Source organism: Cupressus sempervirens, chromosome 9 (assembly GCF_028749045.1).
Source record: "Cupressus sempervirens isolate cs-2001-9-10 chromosome 9, ASM2874904v1, whole genome shotgun sequence".
Classification (NCBI taxonomy): Eukaryota; Viridiplantae; Streptophyta; class Pinopsida; order Cupressales; family Cupressaceae; genus Cupressus; species Cupressus sempervirens.
In genome coordinates this window covers 458186590-458204224 of record NC_143126.1, presented here as the reverse complement: position 1 = coordinate 458204224, position 17635 = coordinate 458186590, and the positions used below count along the sequence as shown (strand labels likewise).

Below are 17635 nucleotides of genomic sequence, written 5' to 3'. Positions count from 1 at the left end.
TTTATTATAAATATGTAATACAAATGGAGGAGAGAGACAATATTCATTCTTATATTTTAAAATTTAACCTATCCTATGCTCTATGATGTATTATATTTTTCAATGGGCGGAGGAAGGAATTTGTGAGCTAAGCCCGTGGATTTGAGTTAGTGGGTGGATTTTGTGCGACCCAGATATGTTCGCAATAGATGGATCATCTGTGAGGAATGCCTTTATTGTGATTTTATTTCCGACATTATTATTTATTTTAAATTTTGGAGTTTTAAATTAATAATAAGTTGTGTCCTTTATAAATGTTTTTAATTATTTTCTATAAATATTTTAATATTCGGATAAGTGGATTGGGTTGTTATTGCACTTTAAATTAGATAAACATAAATATTTAATTATTTTCGTATTTATGTCTAATTTTTCTCTGCAGGAGTTAAAGTGCATGTTAGACTAGTTTAAATTGGGTTTATATAATTGATCCATCGCGTCTGAATTATTAAAATTGTTTATGTTAAAATATATTAAACTTTATAAAGTTGTACGTTTCAACTTATAATGTTGATTCTAATTGCCCATTTAATTAAGCACTGGTCTTTTACTCTTGATTCATAATCCATATGCTGGCAACTGTTTCATTTCTTTCCATTGAAGAATTAATATATTCATTTGTTACAATCATCTTTAATAATCACTTTTATTTAAAAAACATCCATACAATTATTTACTTTTATTCTTAATTCGTAATTTGTAATCTTAAAGCTTTCTATATTTATTTCTGTTTTGAAAGCTTTCGTCACATTTGTATTTTAATTGATCTACTTTATGCATCTTGGATATAAGGCTGTTGTCTAGGATCAGGTACACCCGCCTCGGTTTTGCAGAGCCAGAAGCGCAGGAGATTTAGATCATGTTGATCGATCTCGTCAAGTTGGCTTTAACTAGTTGGATATCCCAGCATCGAGCAAGCAAGGCTCGTAGGATTCCAATCTGCGGTTTTGGGAACCAACAGATTGGTGACTCTACTGGGGAGAGTTGCAAAATAAACCGTAAGAGTTTCTGATTGTAGGCTAGTAAGAGTTAGATTCTTTTTAATTTTTAAAACATTTTGATATATTTAAAATTCTAAATTGGAAAGTTTTTACAGTGCATTTAATTTCCTTGAAAATTTCAATCTCTCGTAATTATTTTATAAATGTTAAAAGTGCTTTATGAAGATTTGATCTTGTAGAAGCATTGTATGTTTTTCTTTAAGCTTTGTTTTGTAGATTCGATCTTTGGTGACGTATACTCTGCTGGAAGGAAGAACTGAGATTCTTGAAGATTATACATTTCCTTCATTTTGAGTTTGCGACTCTATTGTGTTTTGATTGGTATTTCAACAAAGGGAGTGCTTGATTCATTAGTGACTCTACTGAGGAAGAAGACTCAAAAGGAAGAGTTATATAGTTTTTTCAAATGCATCGATCATTTCAAAGAAAGCCTTTTATTCCAGATGGCATTAGGCCATTGGATTTCAGCAATTTTGATTATGAATCTAGCAAGTTATCTCCAAGGCTTTCAAAGTTAGTACCAAAGTTCCATGGACAATGGGATGAATCGGCAATTCAACATTTGGATATATTCTACATATTTATCAAAGATTATGAGATTTGTTCGGAATATCAGGTAATGAAATTGTTTGCCAAGAGTTTGAAGGACAACGCAAGATAGGCATATGAATCATTACCCACACAATGCATCTCATCTTGGAAAGAATTTGAAGGATGGTTCCTATTTGAATTTGATGATGCAAGCCATGAAGAAGAGATGTGTTATGAACAATATCGAGATCAGAGTTGCAACATGGAGAAGGATCCTGACATGTCTCTACTTGACGCCTTTTTCAATGTAGAAAGATGTGAGGGCGAGACCTCAGCACATTTATTTTTGAGGATGATGAATGCTTACCATGAGATTCCATCAAAAATCAAACCTACTTACAAGGAATTTTTGAACAAAATTGTTAAGTTGAAAATCTCGCCAAAGGACCTTGATGTGGAGCTGCTTCTTCAGGTATGAGATCAAGCCATTAAAGATGAAGCAAAAGATACTAAAGTAATACAAGAACATAATGACGTTTCAGATTCAAATGTAGAAGAAGTCGAAGAGGAACCTGATCATGATGAGATCGATAAGGAATTAGATTTTGAAGAAAGTGGAAATGATGAAGAGGATTCCCTTAGTTTGGACAAGATTTTGACCTTGTTGGACATAGAATATCAAAAGTATGTCGAAAAGGGGGGTCAAATTTTTCTTCCCATACACAAGGAGAAACAAATAGATGTGTCGTATGAAACATTTAATGAACAAGAAAATCTGATTTCTACAAAAGCATATCACTTTCATGAGGAGGAAACCAATGAACCTAAAGGATCATGCACTTCTCGAAAGGATAGCATATTTGTTGAAGATGTGTATTGTGGTCTAAGTACAGAAAGAAATTTATTTGGATACAATTTCAAAGAATTTTCAGATCCTATATATGATGGACTGGCAGAAGAGAATGAAGAATACAACCCTTATACATTTCTAGATTTTGAGGACAGTGTGAACATGCATGAAGAAGAAGAAAAGGCATCCAAGGACTTCAACATCATTTCAGATTTTTTATGCAGTGAAACAATAAAGAATCCTGACAGAGTATTTTATGGAGATGAGGTAGAACAGCATGTGCCATATGAGCAGGCTGAAATTTCATATGGAGGATCTCACGGAGATGTGCTCGAGCATTCTATGTTCAGTCCATTGTTTGAAGAAGATCTTTCACGCAATCAAGTATATCAGCATTATAATGAAGATAGCAGGCTTGATAACAGTTTTGAAGTGGGTAAAATTCATGATATGCATTTAGACGATGAGATATCTTCCAATCCATCTTATGAGCAAGAGATACAATTGTGCGAAAATAGTTCTGGAATTTTTTCAAGTGATGTATCCACTCAAAGTTTTGATCAAAGAAAACTTGTATTTCCTAAAAGTGCACTATTTTTAGAATCTTTTTGTGAAGAAAATCAGAATTTGGAGTATAAAGATCGAGCAAATTGTGTGCTAAAAGATGTCAAAGAAGAAAACGTTAATCTAGATATTGGTATAACAAATCAACTGCATGGGGATCCTCCAGTCAGTAAAGATCACAATACATTTAATGACTTCTCTAGGGCTAAACAAAAGTCAAATACCAAGGATTACATTCATAAAGAAGAGATAGTAAGTATCGCCCTTGAGGATGCTACATTTAATACAGGTAAGAAGTATGAGCAGTATACCGAGGTAAGTACTCTTGAAGACTCTGTGATAACATTTGTTAATAATATGTTTAAGGAATTGCTTTCAAATTTTCATCATTCCTTTTTTGAGAATTTTTCTTTTATGCATACTAATCAAATCAGTGAAGTAAGAGATCATATGTTTGGATTTAAAGATGATGAAATTTATTTCTTGTCAAATGACCCTTTTGGTAAAGCAAAGGCAAATTATAATCCTGAACAAGTGATGAATGAGATGCATATGCCATGTGATGATTATATGTTATTTTCTAACCGATCAGATTTTACTAGGGAACAACATGATGCATCTACTTCAGCGATGTTCAAAGTGTTACATGATCAGAATCAGGTGTTCGATAGAGGAAATAATCAGTATTCACTTTTTGGGGGGCCTAGGGGCCACCCAATTTCATGTGCATCATGCCAAGCATGGATGCACGGTCTACTCATTCAGAGATAGCTGGAATTTCATTATGTCCACAAGGAACATATGTCCTTAGCAAGAGCCATTGATGGAGCCAAAATTTCTTGCTTTCCTTTTTGACTCAAAAAGTGCAGAAGGTCTCAGAAGCACATTTCAAAAGGGGTTCAGATATTAAAGTGGGGTTGAGCATTTTTGAAAATTGTCTGATTAGGCAGGAAGCCCTGCCAGGGGTTCTAGTTTTCAAATTTCTTGATTATGTGCTGAGCATACTGTTTATGCTTGGTTAGTGTAGACTTAAAAGATGGGTAACCTTGAAATATTAAACCCATATCAAATACCAGTAGCAGTTCATTTCAAGACTGCATAGCTCCTGAATTGGGACCTTCATCTTGCATTAATGGTGAGATTTCGACAAGGAGAAAGTTTACTAAATAATATCAGAATAACTACTGCTTAAATGTTCCCAACAAATGTAGCAAAATGAAATGAGTACTGCATTTGAGACCACATCCAGACAACATAGAATTCATTCATTTCAAGCAAGACAATGCAAATTTTTTGGCTTCTTTTATAATGCCACAGATTGGAGAGTCACAGTTACTGAATCTTCTAGTAAGGCACAAGATGATTACATAAGTTCGGGTCAAGCCATTTCAAGCAATAGTAACCAGAATATTGTAATGTCAAGACTTTCTTCATTACTGAGACCTGACTCTAAGGAAGCAAGAAGAAATCAAGATGCAGTTGTTGACAGTGTGGAGCTTTACAGAACAGAGAAAGTTTACTTTTAGTAGATAAAAGGTGGCGGGCTAGATCACAGGTCTGGGCAATGCAAAACTTGAAATAGCGCTTAAGCACGCACAACAGTAACAAAGGAGCCGAGTATCAGATTTTAACATTAAGTGTCCCTTTTCTGAAGACATTGTTGTCGTGTTCAACCATTATAGCATCTGTATGGATAATGCACAGTGCCGGTAGCAATCTGATGTTGATGACAGTAGTGTGCAATAACAATGGTAATATTTCTAGAAGCCTTCATTGGTAAAGATGGCACATGGAAGTCACGATATATGCAATCCTTTTAATCGAATTTGCTCCTTAGCATCAATGACATCCACAGGATCTTTTGGGTTAAGTATTTCCCATAAAATTTTTACCTGTATACTTATAGCGTTTTGTACATGTTTTGGCAGGTCAGATGCTGGGGTCATCGTGCGCAGGAGAGGAGAAAATTATTTGCTTATCCAGCCAAGTCGACTTAAGACAATGATGGGATGATAATGTCGTTGCTGCCTAATCCACCATTGCATTCAGAAATCGATGATTTGGTTTCTTCTTTGAATAGCCAGAGGTTAAGAATAAAATATAAAAAAAACTTCTATGTTCGCGATACGGCGTGGAGGACACCAAAGTATCATGAATTAATTATTTAAAGCCACCTCTTTTGATTATCGATATTTGTTTTGGATTTACTACCAAAGTAGTTGTAATTAGGTATCGTGAAGGGGTGTGTCCATTCCTTACATACCTTTTTATTTATTATAAATATGTAATACAAATGGAGAAGGAGAGAGACAATATTCATTCTTATATTTTAAAATTTACCTATCCTATGCTCTATGATGTATTATATTTTTCAATGGGCGGAGAAATGAATTTTTGAACTAAGCCCGTGGATTTGAGTCAGTGGGTGGATTTTGTGCGACCCGGATATGTTTGCAATAGATGGATCATCTGTAAGGAATGTCTTTATTGTGATTTTATTTCCGACATTATTATTTATTTTAAATTTTGGAGTTTTAAATTTAATAAGTTGTGTCCTTTATAAATGTTTTTTATTATTTTTTATAAATATTTTAATATTCGGATAAGTGCACTGGGTTGTCATTACACTTTAAATTAGATAAACATAAATATTGTAAAATATTTAATTATTTTCGTATTTATGTCTAATTTGTCTCTGCAAGAGTTAAAGTGCATTTTAGACTAGTTTAAATTGCGTTTATATAATTGATTCATCGCGTCTAAATTATTAAAATTGTTTATAGTTAAAATATATTAAACTTTATAAAGTTGTACGTTTCAACTTATAATATTGACTCTAATTGCCCATTTAATTAAGCACTGGTCTTTTACTCTCGAGTCATAATCCATATGCTGACAATTGTATCATTTCTTTCCACTGAAGAATTAATATATTCATTTGTTACAATCATCTGTAATAATCACTTTTATTTAAAAAGCATTCATACAATTATTTACTTTTATTCTTAATTCGTAATTTGCAATCTTAAAGCTTTCTGTAATTCTTTCCGTTTTGAAAGCTTTCATCGCAGTCGTATTTTAACCGATCTGCTTTAAGCATCTTGGATATAAGGCTGTTGTTTAGGATCAAGTACACCCGCCTTGGTTTTACAGAGCCGGAAGCACAGGAGATTTAGATCACGTCGATCGATCTCATCATGTTGGCCTTAACTACTTGGATATCCCAGCATCGAGCAGGCAAGGCTCGTAGGATTCCAATCTGAGGTTTTGGGAACCAACAGGACCTACCTTAAACGCCTTTCTAGTAGGCAGTCTGGATACTTAGAGTTTGAGGCTAAGGCTGCGACCGAGCTTGAGGATGATGATGAGGCTTGAGCTGGAGCCTTGTTTTTTCATTTTGTTTACAGATATTGATACTGATAGACATATGTTTTACGGATCTTCATCTTAGATTCTTACATACATTCATGATTTAATGTCTTATGGATCTTCATCTTACATACATTCTATGATTTGAATCATTATGATCATATGATTTCTATTTACTTCAGCTACAGCCTACAACTTACATTTTACGTAGTTACGTATGTGATGGATTTATCATTTATGTTCCATGTCTATGTATGTTAACTTCTATTTGACAATGTTATAGTGTTTTTAAGTTATATTCAATAAAGGGTGCATGAAATAAGTTTTAAATTGTTAAAAATCTAAATTTAAAGGGTTTTTTTTAAATTTGCCGATTCATAGCCGATTCATGGCTGATTCACGATTCGATTCGGCCATGCTGATTCCGATCCGATTCCAATTCTCATTACTTTGCACTTTTGTATACCTTGCAATCATTGCAATCCATGAGTCTGTTTCCCTAAGGGGCACAACAGAGAGTTTCTATTTTTTCGCTTCATTCAATTCATCTACAAGTTGAGGAATATATGAGGAAAATGGATGCATCATTGTAATTTGTCCTTATGTGTCTCAAAATCCCAAATCCCACACTAGACAAATCAATGGAGATAGGTATTACAAATGCTACACTATATTGGGAGACGAGATGAAATTGATTTTCATAGAGGGAAATTGTTTGAACTTCTTGAATATGTAATTTACTAATTAATAAAGCCAGTCTAGAAAATCCAGAAAATTTTTGCTTTATGCTTTTGGATGGAATTAATGTAATTAACAAAGTCATTCTAGAATTTTTCAAAGCATAATGATGAAAGGAGGAGATTTAGCTAATGGAAAGGAAAGCTCAGTTGTTGACCGGTATCAACAGAAGCATTCCACATCTGTTTGAGAACCATAGATTTTGGAAGACTTGGAGAGCCTTATTTAAGGCATAAGGTGAATTTTTTTTTGAAAGCAGGATTAGCCAAAACTTTGAAATGATGAAAAAGTTGCTAGAAGAATTGCATATACATGTGATGAGTTGCAGGAGCGATTCAAATAGTTGCTAGGACTTGGATTATCCTTTTGTGCTCTTTGTAAGATACTCTAGGCACAACCTGGTATATTCAACCAAAATTTGTATTCACTTGAAAAGCAAGTTGATTTTCTTTGTAGTTCTTTAAGGAACTTACTCTAGGTTGTTGGATTATATCGAATGTACTTGTCTCAGAGCCTTGTTTGTATTCACTTGAAAAGCAAGTCGATTTTCTTTGCAGTTCTGTAAGGAACTTACTCTAGGTTGTTGAATTATATCGAGTGTACTTGTCTCAGAGCCTTGAGCATAGAACAGTGTTTAGATATAAACATCATCAATTGTTAAGGGTAAATATTAATAATGTTCTCAAGTTGGAGTTTAGTATCCCTTCCACCATTCAACCACCAGATAAATGCTCTGAAATTTTTTTTTAATGCTTTACTGTGAAGGGAGGAACTATTTGAGGCAATGCATGCTGACATATGAACATGCTTCATCTGTTCAAGGAAATATTCAGATTACTTTATTAGATGTAGTAGATGTAGTTGATAAAACCTGTCCAGAAAATTTTCAAAGCTTAATGATGGAAGGAGGAGACTAAGCTAATAGAAAGAAAAACTTAGTTCTCGACAGTTCTCATTTGCTGCCTTTGTTCAAGAATTACAAAATTAGGTGACCATTATTTTATTGTCCAAGCTGAACATTTTTTTTGAAAAAAGCTTAGCTAAAAATTGAAAAGATGACTTAAGTTTCCAAAAGAATTGAATCTAAATTCAATAAGCTGCCGGAGTGATTCAAATATTTTTCTGGGACTAGGATTAGCTTTTTATGCTCTTTGTAAAATACTTTGGTTGCACCCTAATATATTTAGCCAAAGTTTGCATTCACTTCAAAATAGAATTGACTTTTGTCGCAGTTCTGTAAGCAACCCATTTCAGGTCATTGAATTATTTCCATTGTACTTGACTAATAGTCTTGAGCATATAATTATGCCCAGTTACGAACTTTATTAGTGGCTGAGGACATAAAACAACTCCAAGTTGGAGCTTGTATGGGTTTCACCGTTGAGACATTAGAGAAAAAATCTGAGAAAAAATATGGAAGTCTTCACTTTAAAGGGAAGAACCATTTCAAGAACTGCAAGCTTACACATGAGCACGCTTCATCTGCTCTCAAAACATGAAAGTCTGAAAATTTTAAAAATATGAAGGTTGATTCAAATCTCCAAGGCATGAGCTATCTCTTGAGAGTAGGCTTAGCGAAAAACTCTGAACTGATAGGCAGGAGGTTGCAAACTAGGATTTTAGGTCTTTCTTTTATATGAACTTATTTATGTTTGATCTAGGAAAATTAGATGAGCAAGAAAATCATCTTGCGGATGAATGGTAGTTGTGATCATATTAATGAATGGTAGAATCTGTTAGTTCCTCTTGTGTCATGGTTATCAATGACCATGTCTATTGTTTTTTTGAGAATTGAACATACATCACCAGCTGACAGTTGCCCTGTTGACAGTTCACTACAGACTGGTGGGATTGGTAGCTTATATAAGAACAGTCCAAATGAAATCCACAACAAAAGAGCTTGAACTCCAAGATATTTAATAACCTAAATGATTTCATCAGATTTGCAGAATGACAACAACATTTGAGTAGATATCATTGAATTATAGACATCGTTGGGGAGGTTTTACAACAAACTTTGCAAATTATATGTATAGAAACCTAACCAAATCTGAATAGACAAGTAAAAATCCAACTTAATTACCACACCTATCATACAATTATTAGTCACACAACCTTCAAATTTGTCAAGGAATTTCCAAAATACTTCATTGTTGGTTTTTGTCTTCTTAATTTCTATTTTCATGAGATTTAGGAACAAAAATTATTCTTTCTTTTCTACTCTTTTTATATTCATTTCCTTTCCTTTCCTATGTGGTTATGTTTAGTTGCTAGACAGAGCCTTAGTGCTATAAGAATGCTGGTTGTAGTGAATTTCCTACCTATAGGAGTGCTTGAAATGTTGTCACAGATGGAGAGAGCAAATGTGTATCAGCCTTTTATATTTCCAAGTTGGATGATTAGCTGGGTTGTTGCTGTTTGTTGCAGCTACCGGCTAACATTCATACCTAGATATTTATTTCAGCATATGCTTGAATGCATTGTTTTAGAAGCAACAAAACTTTTTAATAAGCCAGTCCTCTTTTCTATTTTAGTTGCAGTCTACTGTATCATTAATTTAAACATTTGGTGGTCCTCATCCTCACTTAAACATTCAGCAATACGATGCCAGTAGGGTTGTTCCTATTAATATTTACAATTGTATCTTCTTGTGCCAATTTTTCTTTGTATTGTCTAACCTTGTATGGTTGCTTGTAGTCACTAGATGGAGGATTTTGAAGTAGTGCAAGCCATGGTATGGCAATTCTATACAGAGACTTTTACTGCACTAAAGAAATATATTTCATGCAAACTGGGAAGAGAATACCTTGTTATTTGTGATTTTATAGTATTACTTTTTTAATTGCATTTATTTTGCTTATGGCTGGGGATACACACATGTTTTGGAGATCTTTATTTTGTTCAAAACATGCACATGTTTTGAAGAACTTTAGGCTCGGTTTTACTAAGCCATTATTCGAGAATGTTATTCCAAATTTTACATTAGACTTTTTTTTATAGGAAATGAGAGCTCATAGAAAGAGGCAGCATATAGAAACAATAAAACAGTTAAATTATAGAAGGAAATAAATGTCTAACAAAAAATAAATGTGGGAAACCATCTTATATAGACTTGCACCTTTTGTTGCCATTGGCAGACCCCTTGCTCCTCTAGGTGCAAGTGCTAATTTGTGTGATAATGTAAGTACAAGACTCCATTGAAGGGGTCACTAACCAACATTATGTTTTTATAAAATTGGAATTTTTAAAGGCCAGTTGATTCAAGTGGACTATGAATGGTTCTTGTTGGGACATTATGACAACTTTTATCTCACATAGAAAAATAATCAAATAATTTAAATTATTCTAATAAGCTTATTAAATCCTAACTTTTAAGTAACTATTTTTACATCAATGACTCACTTTATATCTCCTTTGTGAAATTTTAAAATTTAAAAGAAAGGAAAAAACAAAAAATAAATAGAATATAAAAAGGACAACCCAAAGGGTTTCTCTAGTTGATAAAAGAGCAGTGAGAGGTTCATTGGAAACATGTTGACTTTATTCTTTTCTTTGTTTGAAAACTTTTTGGTTTTGGAGTTGGAATTAGTTCCAATTGAAACTATCAAGGATGCAAACTGTCTTGGGAAGATTAGTATTGGGGTGGAAGATTCCTTGTTGAAAAGTTACAAAATCAATTAGTTTTTTATTTGCACTTCAATGATTAATGATTCTTTGATCAAAATTTCTCTAAGTCTCTTTAAAAATTCATTTAGTTATTTTTATTAGTAAAAGTCAACTAAGAGGTATGCTCCCATTTTATTGAATTGTGGGTTAAACTTGACCTAAACTAGGACTTTCTATAGTGGACAAACACCTCCCTAGACAAGCAAGGTTTCCAAATACAATGACCCCCCTTATCCTATCATAATAAAGAATTACTATTAACTCCCCTTTAGTTTGTGACCAAAGGACTACATCAAAGAATCCTACTTTCTTTTTCTTCTTAACCTTCTTCCCATTTCCAACTTGTCATCCCTTCATTTTTGTTGCCTTGTTTTGCCACTCTATTGTGTCAATGAAAGAAGACATCGCCTCCCCAACCACGAGATGTAGACAACCATCCATCTCCTTACCATTGCTAATAAAAAGAGAACATAGAAATCACCAACATTCTTCAATAATTTTGAGCAATTTGAACCTTCAAGAGTTGAGAGGGATCTTCCTCATCATTTGAGCATCCCATATTGGGAGTAGACACTCTCTTGGAGCAACACTCAGAGATGATTGTGTCTCTGTCCCACCTAGGACAATAGTAACTCTAGGTACATTACTCTGTAGATTATTATTTGCTTCCTTTCCCTTCTCCACTTCTAGAACAACTTCATTTTCCATTTAATAGAATAGAGGGTTTTCCTCCTTCCATCGAGTACCCAGCCTTTGAGTATACTTGTTAGCAAATTGAAAAACTGGATGACCGGTCTGGAAACATGTCACATTTTAAGGGCATTCCTTTATAATTGAATGGTTGCAACATGTGTCCACTGGGGAAGTTACCTTCATGTCCATCTCCACTACAATACAAACATAAGTAGTATGCAATTTTTTAACAAGCCCTCATCAACCTCAAGAACTTGCCTAGGTATCCCCAATAGCCACAAAACAAGAATCAAGCCAATATTGCAAAGGAAGATTAGGAAGTCTAAACCATAAAGGACCTTATTGAAATATTTGGTAGCTAGGTTGAAATATGGGCTAACTCCACCGATACTCAAAGAAGACCACATTCTTGTCTTGCTTCTAGTAAAAACCCATCACAAAAACCCTTGAGCTCTTGGATATATATGATCATTATGCTCCAAAACTTAGAAATTCATTTGTTCAGTCCACACCAAAAAAAAGACCAAAACCCTTTGACATCTCAAAAAAATACTTTTTCATTTTTTGCAAGTTCATAATGAAAAAAATCATCCAAGGAGAGTGTGGGCCTACCTTATTTATGCATGATACATTCTATGTTCATATCCTCCTTATGATGCATCTCTCCCCAAAACCTCCATATTGTTACGTCACCCAACCTTCCCTCGAGTGGCACTAATGCTCATTATTCCTTTACCAGTGCTTAGAGGAGAATGGATGCTAGAGCTCCTACCCCCATTAAAGGGGTCATTCATTCCCCCTAACATCTATGGATGATTTCCTCTTTTGAGCTACAGAGGGGAAGATTGAGGTAGATTTGACTTTCGAATGGAAACATTTTTTTTTCTTGAAGCAAAACTACCTCTCCAAGCATTCCTCATCTACCATAGCTGATTGTGGGATCAATCTTCAGGGGATTGGTCACAAGTTATGCTCAAAAAACAATTATTTCTAAGATCGGCTATCAAGAATACAAATCTGATTCCCTATAGGCTTAACCAATCAACCTCCATGTGTGCCTTTCATCTAGTTTACATTACAATTCCTAGTCTCGTGAATAGATAGGATCCCCCACAAGCATTGTCATTCTTCCTTGCCATCACAAGAATCCTAGATAGGATTGACATTGCTCTCCCCTTTCCCTCTTGGCAACAATCATGTCTCAATCTCAAATGTTTCGTAAAAGTTTGGAAGACTTTCAATTTTATTTTGAAGATTATTAGTCCCTGCCTATATAGGTATGAACAAACGTTTTCAAGTTGCCTTTCTTAATTAGTCTCCAAAACAAAAATATATTGAATTTCTAAAGTTTAGAGTTATTTTATTTTTAAATTGATTTCTTTTTTTGATTGGCTGGTCTTAATTTTGCTAGGGGATTTGTTATTTTTCCAATGCAAAAACATCAATAATAAAACTTCTTAAAGTTTCTAGAAAATTCCAAGAATCTCTGGAACTGGTTGCATCCATGTTATAGAGATTCCACTTCTCGCATCTACCATACTACATCTTCTAGAGATTTCATTGCTATGTAGCTCAAAAGGGAGTTTGGAAGTAAAATTTGCTCCAATATTTGGAACTGGATACTTATTGTACACTCTCTTGTACTATAAATTAAGTGTTTTGTTAGCTTGCAATGTTTTTTGTGTTAAAAAATTCTTTAGGTTGATTCCTTGTAATGCCCCCCTCTAGTTTGTAGTAACTAAGAATAATTTATTTAATTCTTTTCTCAACCCACTTTTCTTTGCATTTAATAAATTAGTGATTAACATACATGCACACATGCATACACACACATGCACGTGCATGCATACGCACACACGCGTGTGCACACATCAATGAAGTGGGGAAAAAGAGAAGATAAAAGAACTAAAAAGAATAAGAGGAACCATTAGCTAGGACTGGCCATGTGGCTCTGGGAGCCAAGAAAGGGTTTGAGTGTTAATGATAGAGGTTTTTTGATGTTGTGGAACACTCAATCTTGCCAGGACGAAATTGGAGGAATTGAATGCAGAATTTGCAGGGAATACTGTGGAAGTATTCAACATAGGGCTATTTTCATAGTTGGGAGATGCTCTCAGAATGGCACAGGCCACATGACAGTTTGCAGGGGAATTCATTGGTTTGGCTTCTATGTGGACAGGGTCTCACCAAAGAATGTCTTACTATATTCAGTAATGGGATATGTACCCTAGATAGTTTTTAGATGATTGACAGGAGCATGAAGATAACAATCATAGCAGAACACTAAAATAGTAACACATGGATTCACTCGACAACCAACATACAAAACTAGTAGACAGGTCGAGCCGTACAGTCTCAATCAAAGTTGAGAAGAAATCATAGTTATGAGGTGACAGGAAAAAGGAAGGGAGTTGTCATCCGTGTCACCTTCACAAGTCTCATTCAAAATGAATAACGAGCAATCAAAGGGACTGGAATTAGTAGTAATATTGTGGATTTGGATAATTGTGACAAACATAATGAATGATAGAGGTGGGATCTTAGTGAGTTTAAACTTAGGCGATAAAGCACAATGAATGGTTATCGCAGGTCTATAGCAATATTGAAGGAGCTAAGGAGGAGTCATTTACAGTTAAATCGCACCAAAGGCTGTTAGTGTGGAGGTCATAATGAAAAGACCAATCATTGACTTGTCTATGTCCAGACTGTGATCAACAACTAATGATAAGGAAGCCTCTTGTGAGTTAGTGAATCTTCCAGTCGTGGGTCTCTGGCACCCAACACACCTAAGACTAGCAGTGGGAATAAGCATTACCCTAGGGAGTCTTGGCAATACATCCAACAAGCAAAATCTAGCCTATCTATCATCGTTTTGTTTGCATCAGGCACCTAGGCCAGCCCTGTGATGAGCGCTAGATAATAACAATCGTTGGATTGCGGATCTTCTCTCTATCCAAGTTATTCCAACTATACTATCCCATATATTTGTGAAGGCGGGATTCTGACTGTATGTTCCTTATTGTTTGAATTTTTTGTTACTTGTACATTTGCAGTTCTGTGTTTTCATGTTTATGCACCACAGTCAATTTTTACATGTCTATCTGTTGAAACAAAGAATGAGTTTTATTATAAGCTGGTATTAAGTGAATCTATTGAAAGATCTTGGTAACTTTAAGCTAATTGACAAATAGGGGTAGGTTAGTACAGTGGTAACAAAGCTTTGTTAAGCTCTACGAAAAATTGAATGTTATGCAACCATTACAACATTACATTGATAGGAACATATCAAACACCAGTTTGAACCAATAACTAAAAACTGGCAATTTAATTTCTAGATTGAAACATTGGACAGGGATGCTACACACAAGAGGGATTGAGAATACTTTAGGAGAATTAGCAAGGAGCCAACAAGAAATGCTGAACTTAATGACATGATCTCAACAACAAATGACTCAGGCACTCACACAACTAGTACAACAACATGTAAATAATGAGAATCAAAGACTTGAAAATAATGGAAACCACAACAACACCACGAACCAAGAAAACAAAGGAAATAGGGATCAATGTTCAACTTTGAATGGCAGGGACAAGAAGGAAATAATGGTTCAACATTTCACTCTAGGCAATTAATGCTTACTTTCAACCAAGGTAATACCATATCAATAGGGAGTGAGAAAATAGATCAAGACTTTCATAGACAAGTATGGGTAATTGGCAAGCAGTAGGAGAAAATTTCCAAGATAAAATGTCATTTCTAGATTACATTGCCTTTAGGGAAAGGAATATACCACAAAGGAGATATAATGAAAGGTATTAGAATTTGGATTTGTAGCGAAGAGTGAGCCTTTGTGTCCATACACCATTTCAGCGGGACACAAAATGTCGACGAGATCATGGGTTTAGAAGTCAGAAGTTGGATACATTTTTCCAGCTCAAATCAATGATGGAGGATGAAGCCATAAAATATGCAACCTTGCATTTGGACGGAAGTGCTCAGGATCGGTGATATCGTGGATTTATTACCTTGGGTCACAATCACATTGTATCCTATGCTCAATTTACTCAGAAACTTATTGATTGCTTTGACAAGAAAGATCCCAAGCTTGACTTCAAAGAGTTGGAACAATTAAAGTAGTGGGGAACTGTGGAGATATTCATTTTAGACTTCTTAAAAAAACATTTGGTGACAAATATCTTAGAGAGAAGAAGGGTGGTGCTTTTCATAGATGAATTGATGGAGCCATTAAGGGGTTGGGTTAAGGCCTCAAAGCCAATTAATTTGAATGATGCCATAAAAAAAAAAGGGAAATAGAATCTTCAATTTAAGGAAGTAAATATTTTCCAAGGAACCTTCATCACAAGAGGAAGAAGGACAAATTACACTCTAATAATGATGTTGATTAGTCCAAGAAATTGCAGACCAAATTGGAAGATGATCAACTAATGAGCTTAAAAAGAACAAACCATGTTTCCAATGAAGAGAACTTTGGGACCCAATTCATAAATGTCCATTGAAGGAAAAAGTTAAGCAGTTACAATATTTTACAACCCCTAAATCAAGTTCTAAAAAACTAGGACAGCAAATTGAATCAAGCTCTAGTGAAGAAGATTCTACATCAGATGAAGCAAAAGAAGATCATAAGAGGAAGATTTGCATAACACAATTAACAAGCTTGCAAAAAATTGGGTCATTTAGAGTTAGAGGGGATTTGTGTAGTGTAGTGCCTACCCCTAGTTTTCTTTATGTCATATTTTTTGAATTCCTTTAGGTTGAATTTCATACTTATGTGAATTGATTAGTGGTACTTGGTTACCTGAGTAGTTGATACTATTTGCATGTTTAGATCATGTATTGGATGAGCTACTTGAGATATTTTATGTGTTATTATGATTCATGGTTAGTGCTCTGCTGATATTTAAATGATTTTATATAAATGATTTTATATAATGATTATAGTTAGGTTTATGATGATGTTTCATATGGATTATGGATACTCACCCCATACTTGCATGTGTATGGTGTGCATGTCTGTTTTACTTTTTTGTTTGTCATGTCTAATGTGGTTGAGGGAGGGAGTCATAGTCACTTGCTAGTTAGGATTTATATGATGTACCACTCCCTACCATTGCCAGTTTAGTTAATATATATACATACATGCTCATCTTTGATGCATGTTGCAGGTACTAGACATCGACTTCCTCGAATTATCACCTAATGAATGTGCCCTATCACATTATCTCAATGGTAAAAGAGGGGAGATATTTTTCAAGTCCAAATCCTAATTGTGAGCCTATTTTTGTCTTGTGGTGAAGGACAAGTATATGTTTTCTCTACCCTTCCAAATTCATCAAGGTGACGTGTATTCAAGAAATTAAGCCTTAAGTTTGATTTTCATGCTTTGTCTTTCTATCACGTTTTATTTTGAGTATGTGGTGTACTTTGTGGCTTCAAGTGTAATTAGTCAGCTAAGAGAATCAATTAAATACATAAATTTAATAGAAAATTCTAGGTAGGAAATCCTATTATAATATATTTAATTAATTTAAAGAAAAGATTTAATTAAAAGTCTCATGTTGGAAATTAATAGCAATTAAAATTGCTAAAGTTAATTTGGCATAGTTATAATTATTTAATTTAACATTATCATAAATTTAGAAGTTATTTTTAAATAATGAGATTTAAATATTATGTTTAGTTAAAATAATAATATTATTCTCTAAAAGTATCTTGCTAAATTAAAACAAGTGGGAATTATAAAATAAAGTATTAGTTTATTAAAAGACACTAAGTGTGCATGAAATATTTAATTAAAATAAAATAATAAGAAAATTAATAAAGTTAGAGGTCATTAGGAAAAGAAAACCCCTAAATAGGGTTAGAGGCATTTAATAAGGAATTTTAACTCATTTTATACACAGGTTTGGAGAATCAACTTGAGAATTGAAGGATAAGAATTTCTCTATGGACTTCTAGAGATGAGATTTTCGTGAGCACAAAAAATTACCAGATTGTTAGTGTTAGATTGAGGTAGGTTTTGTAGAAATTCCATTGTAGGAAACCTTTTGAAAATTTTGTTTTCTTCATGCCTGCAAGAATGATAATTTATTGTGGTAGATCTATGAGAATTTACATTGAAATTATTGCCATAAATCTAGTTGAAGAATTGGAAATGCTTGCTTG

At 34.1% G+C, this 17635-nt stretch overlaps 1 protein-coding gene across 1 annotated transcript; it reads left to right on the top strand.

Moving 5' to 3' along the window:
• Positions 1 to 713: 713 nt before the first annotated feature.
• On the top strand, positions 714 to 5532 carry LOC149539306 (uncharacterized). Its single transcript, XM_089800616.1, has 2 exons — positions 714 to 4736; positions 4914 to 5532. Exon 1 carries the CDS (start codon positions 2584 to 2586, stop codon positions 3754 to 3756), a length of 1173 nt encoding a protein of 390 aa, XP_089656742.1. The 5' UTR covers positions 714 to 2583; the 3' UTR covers positions 3757 to 4736; positions 4914 to 5532.
• Positions 5533 to 17635: the final 12103 nt, after the last annotated feature.

Bases quoted from the DNA above. Each gene is read 5' to 3' on its own strand.
- LOC149539306 (XM_089800616.1), top strand. From the start codon at position 2,584: ATGCATGAAGAAGAAGAAAAGGCATCCAAGGACTTCAACATCATTTCA.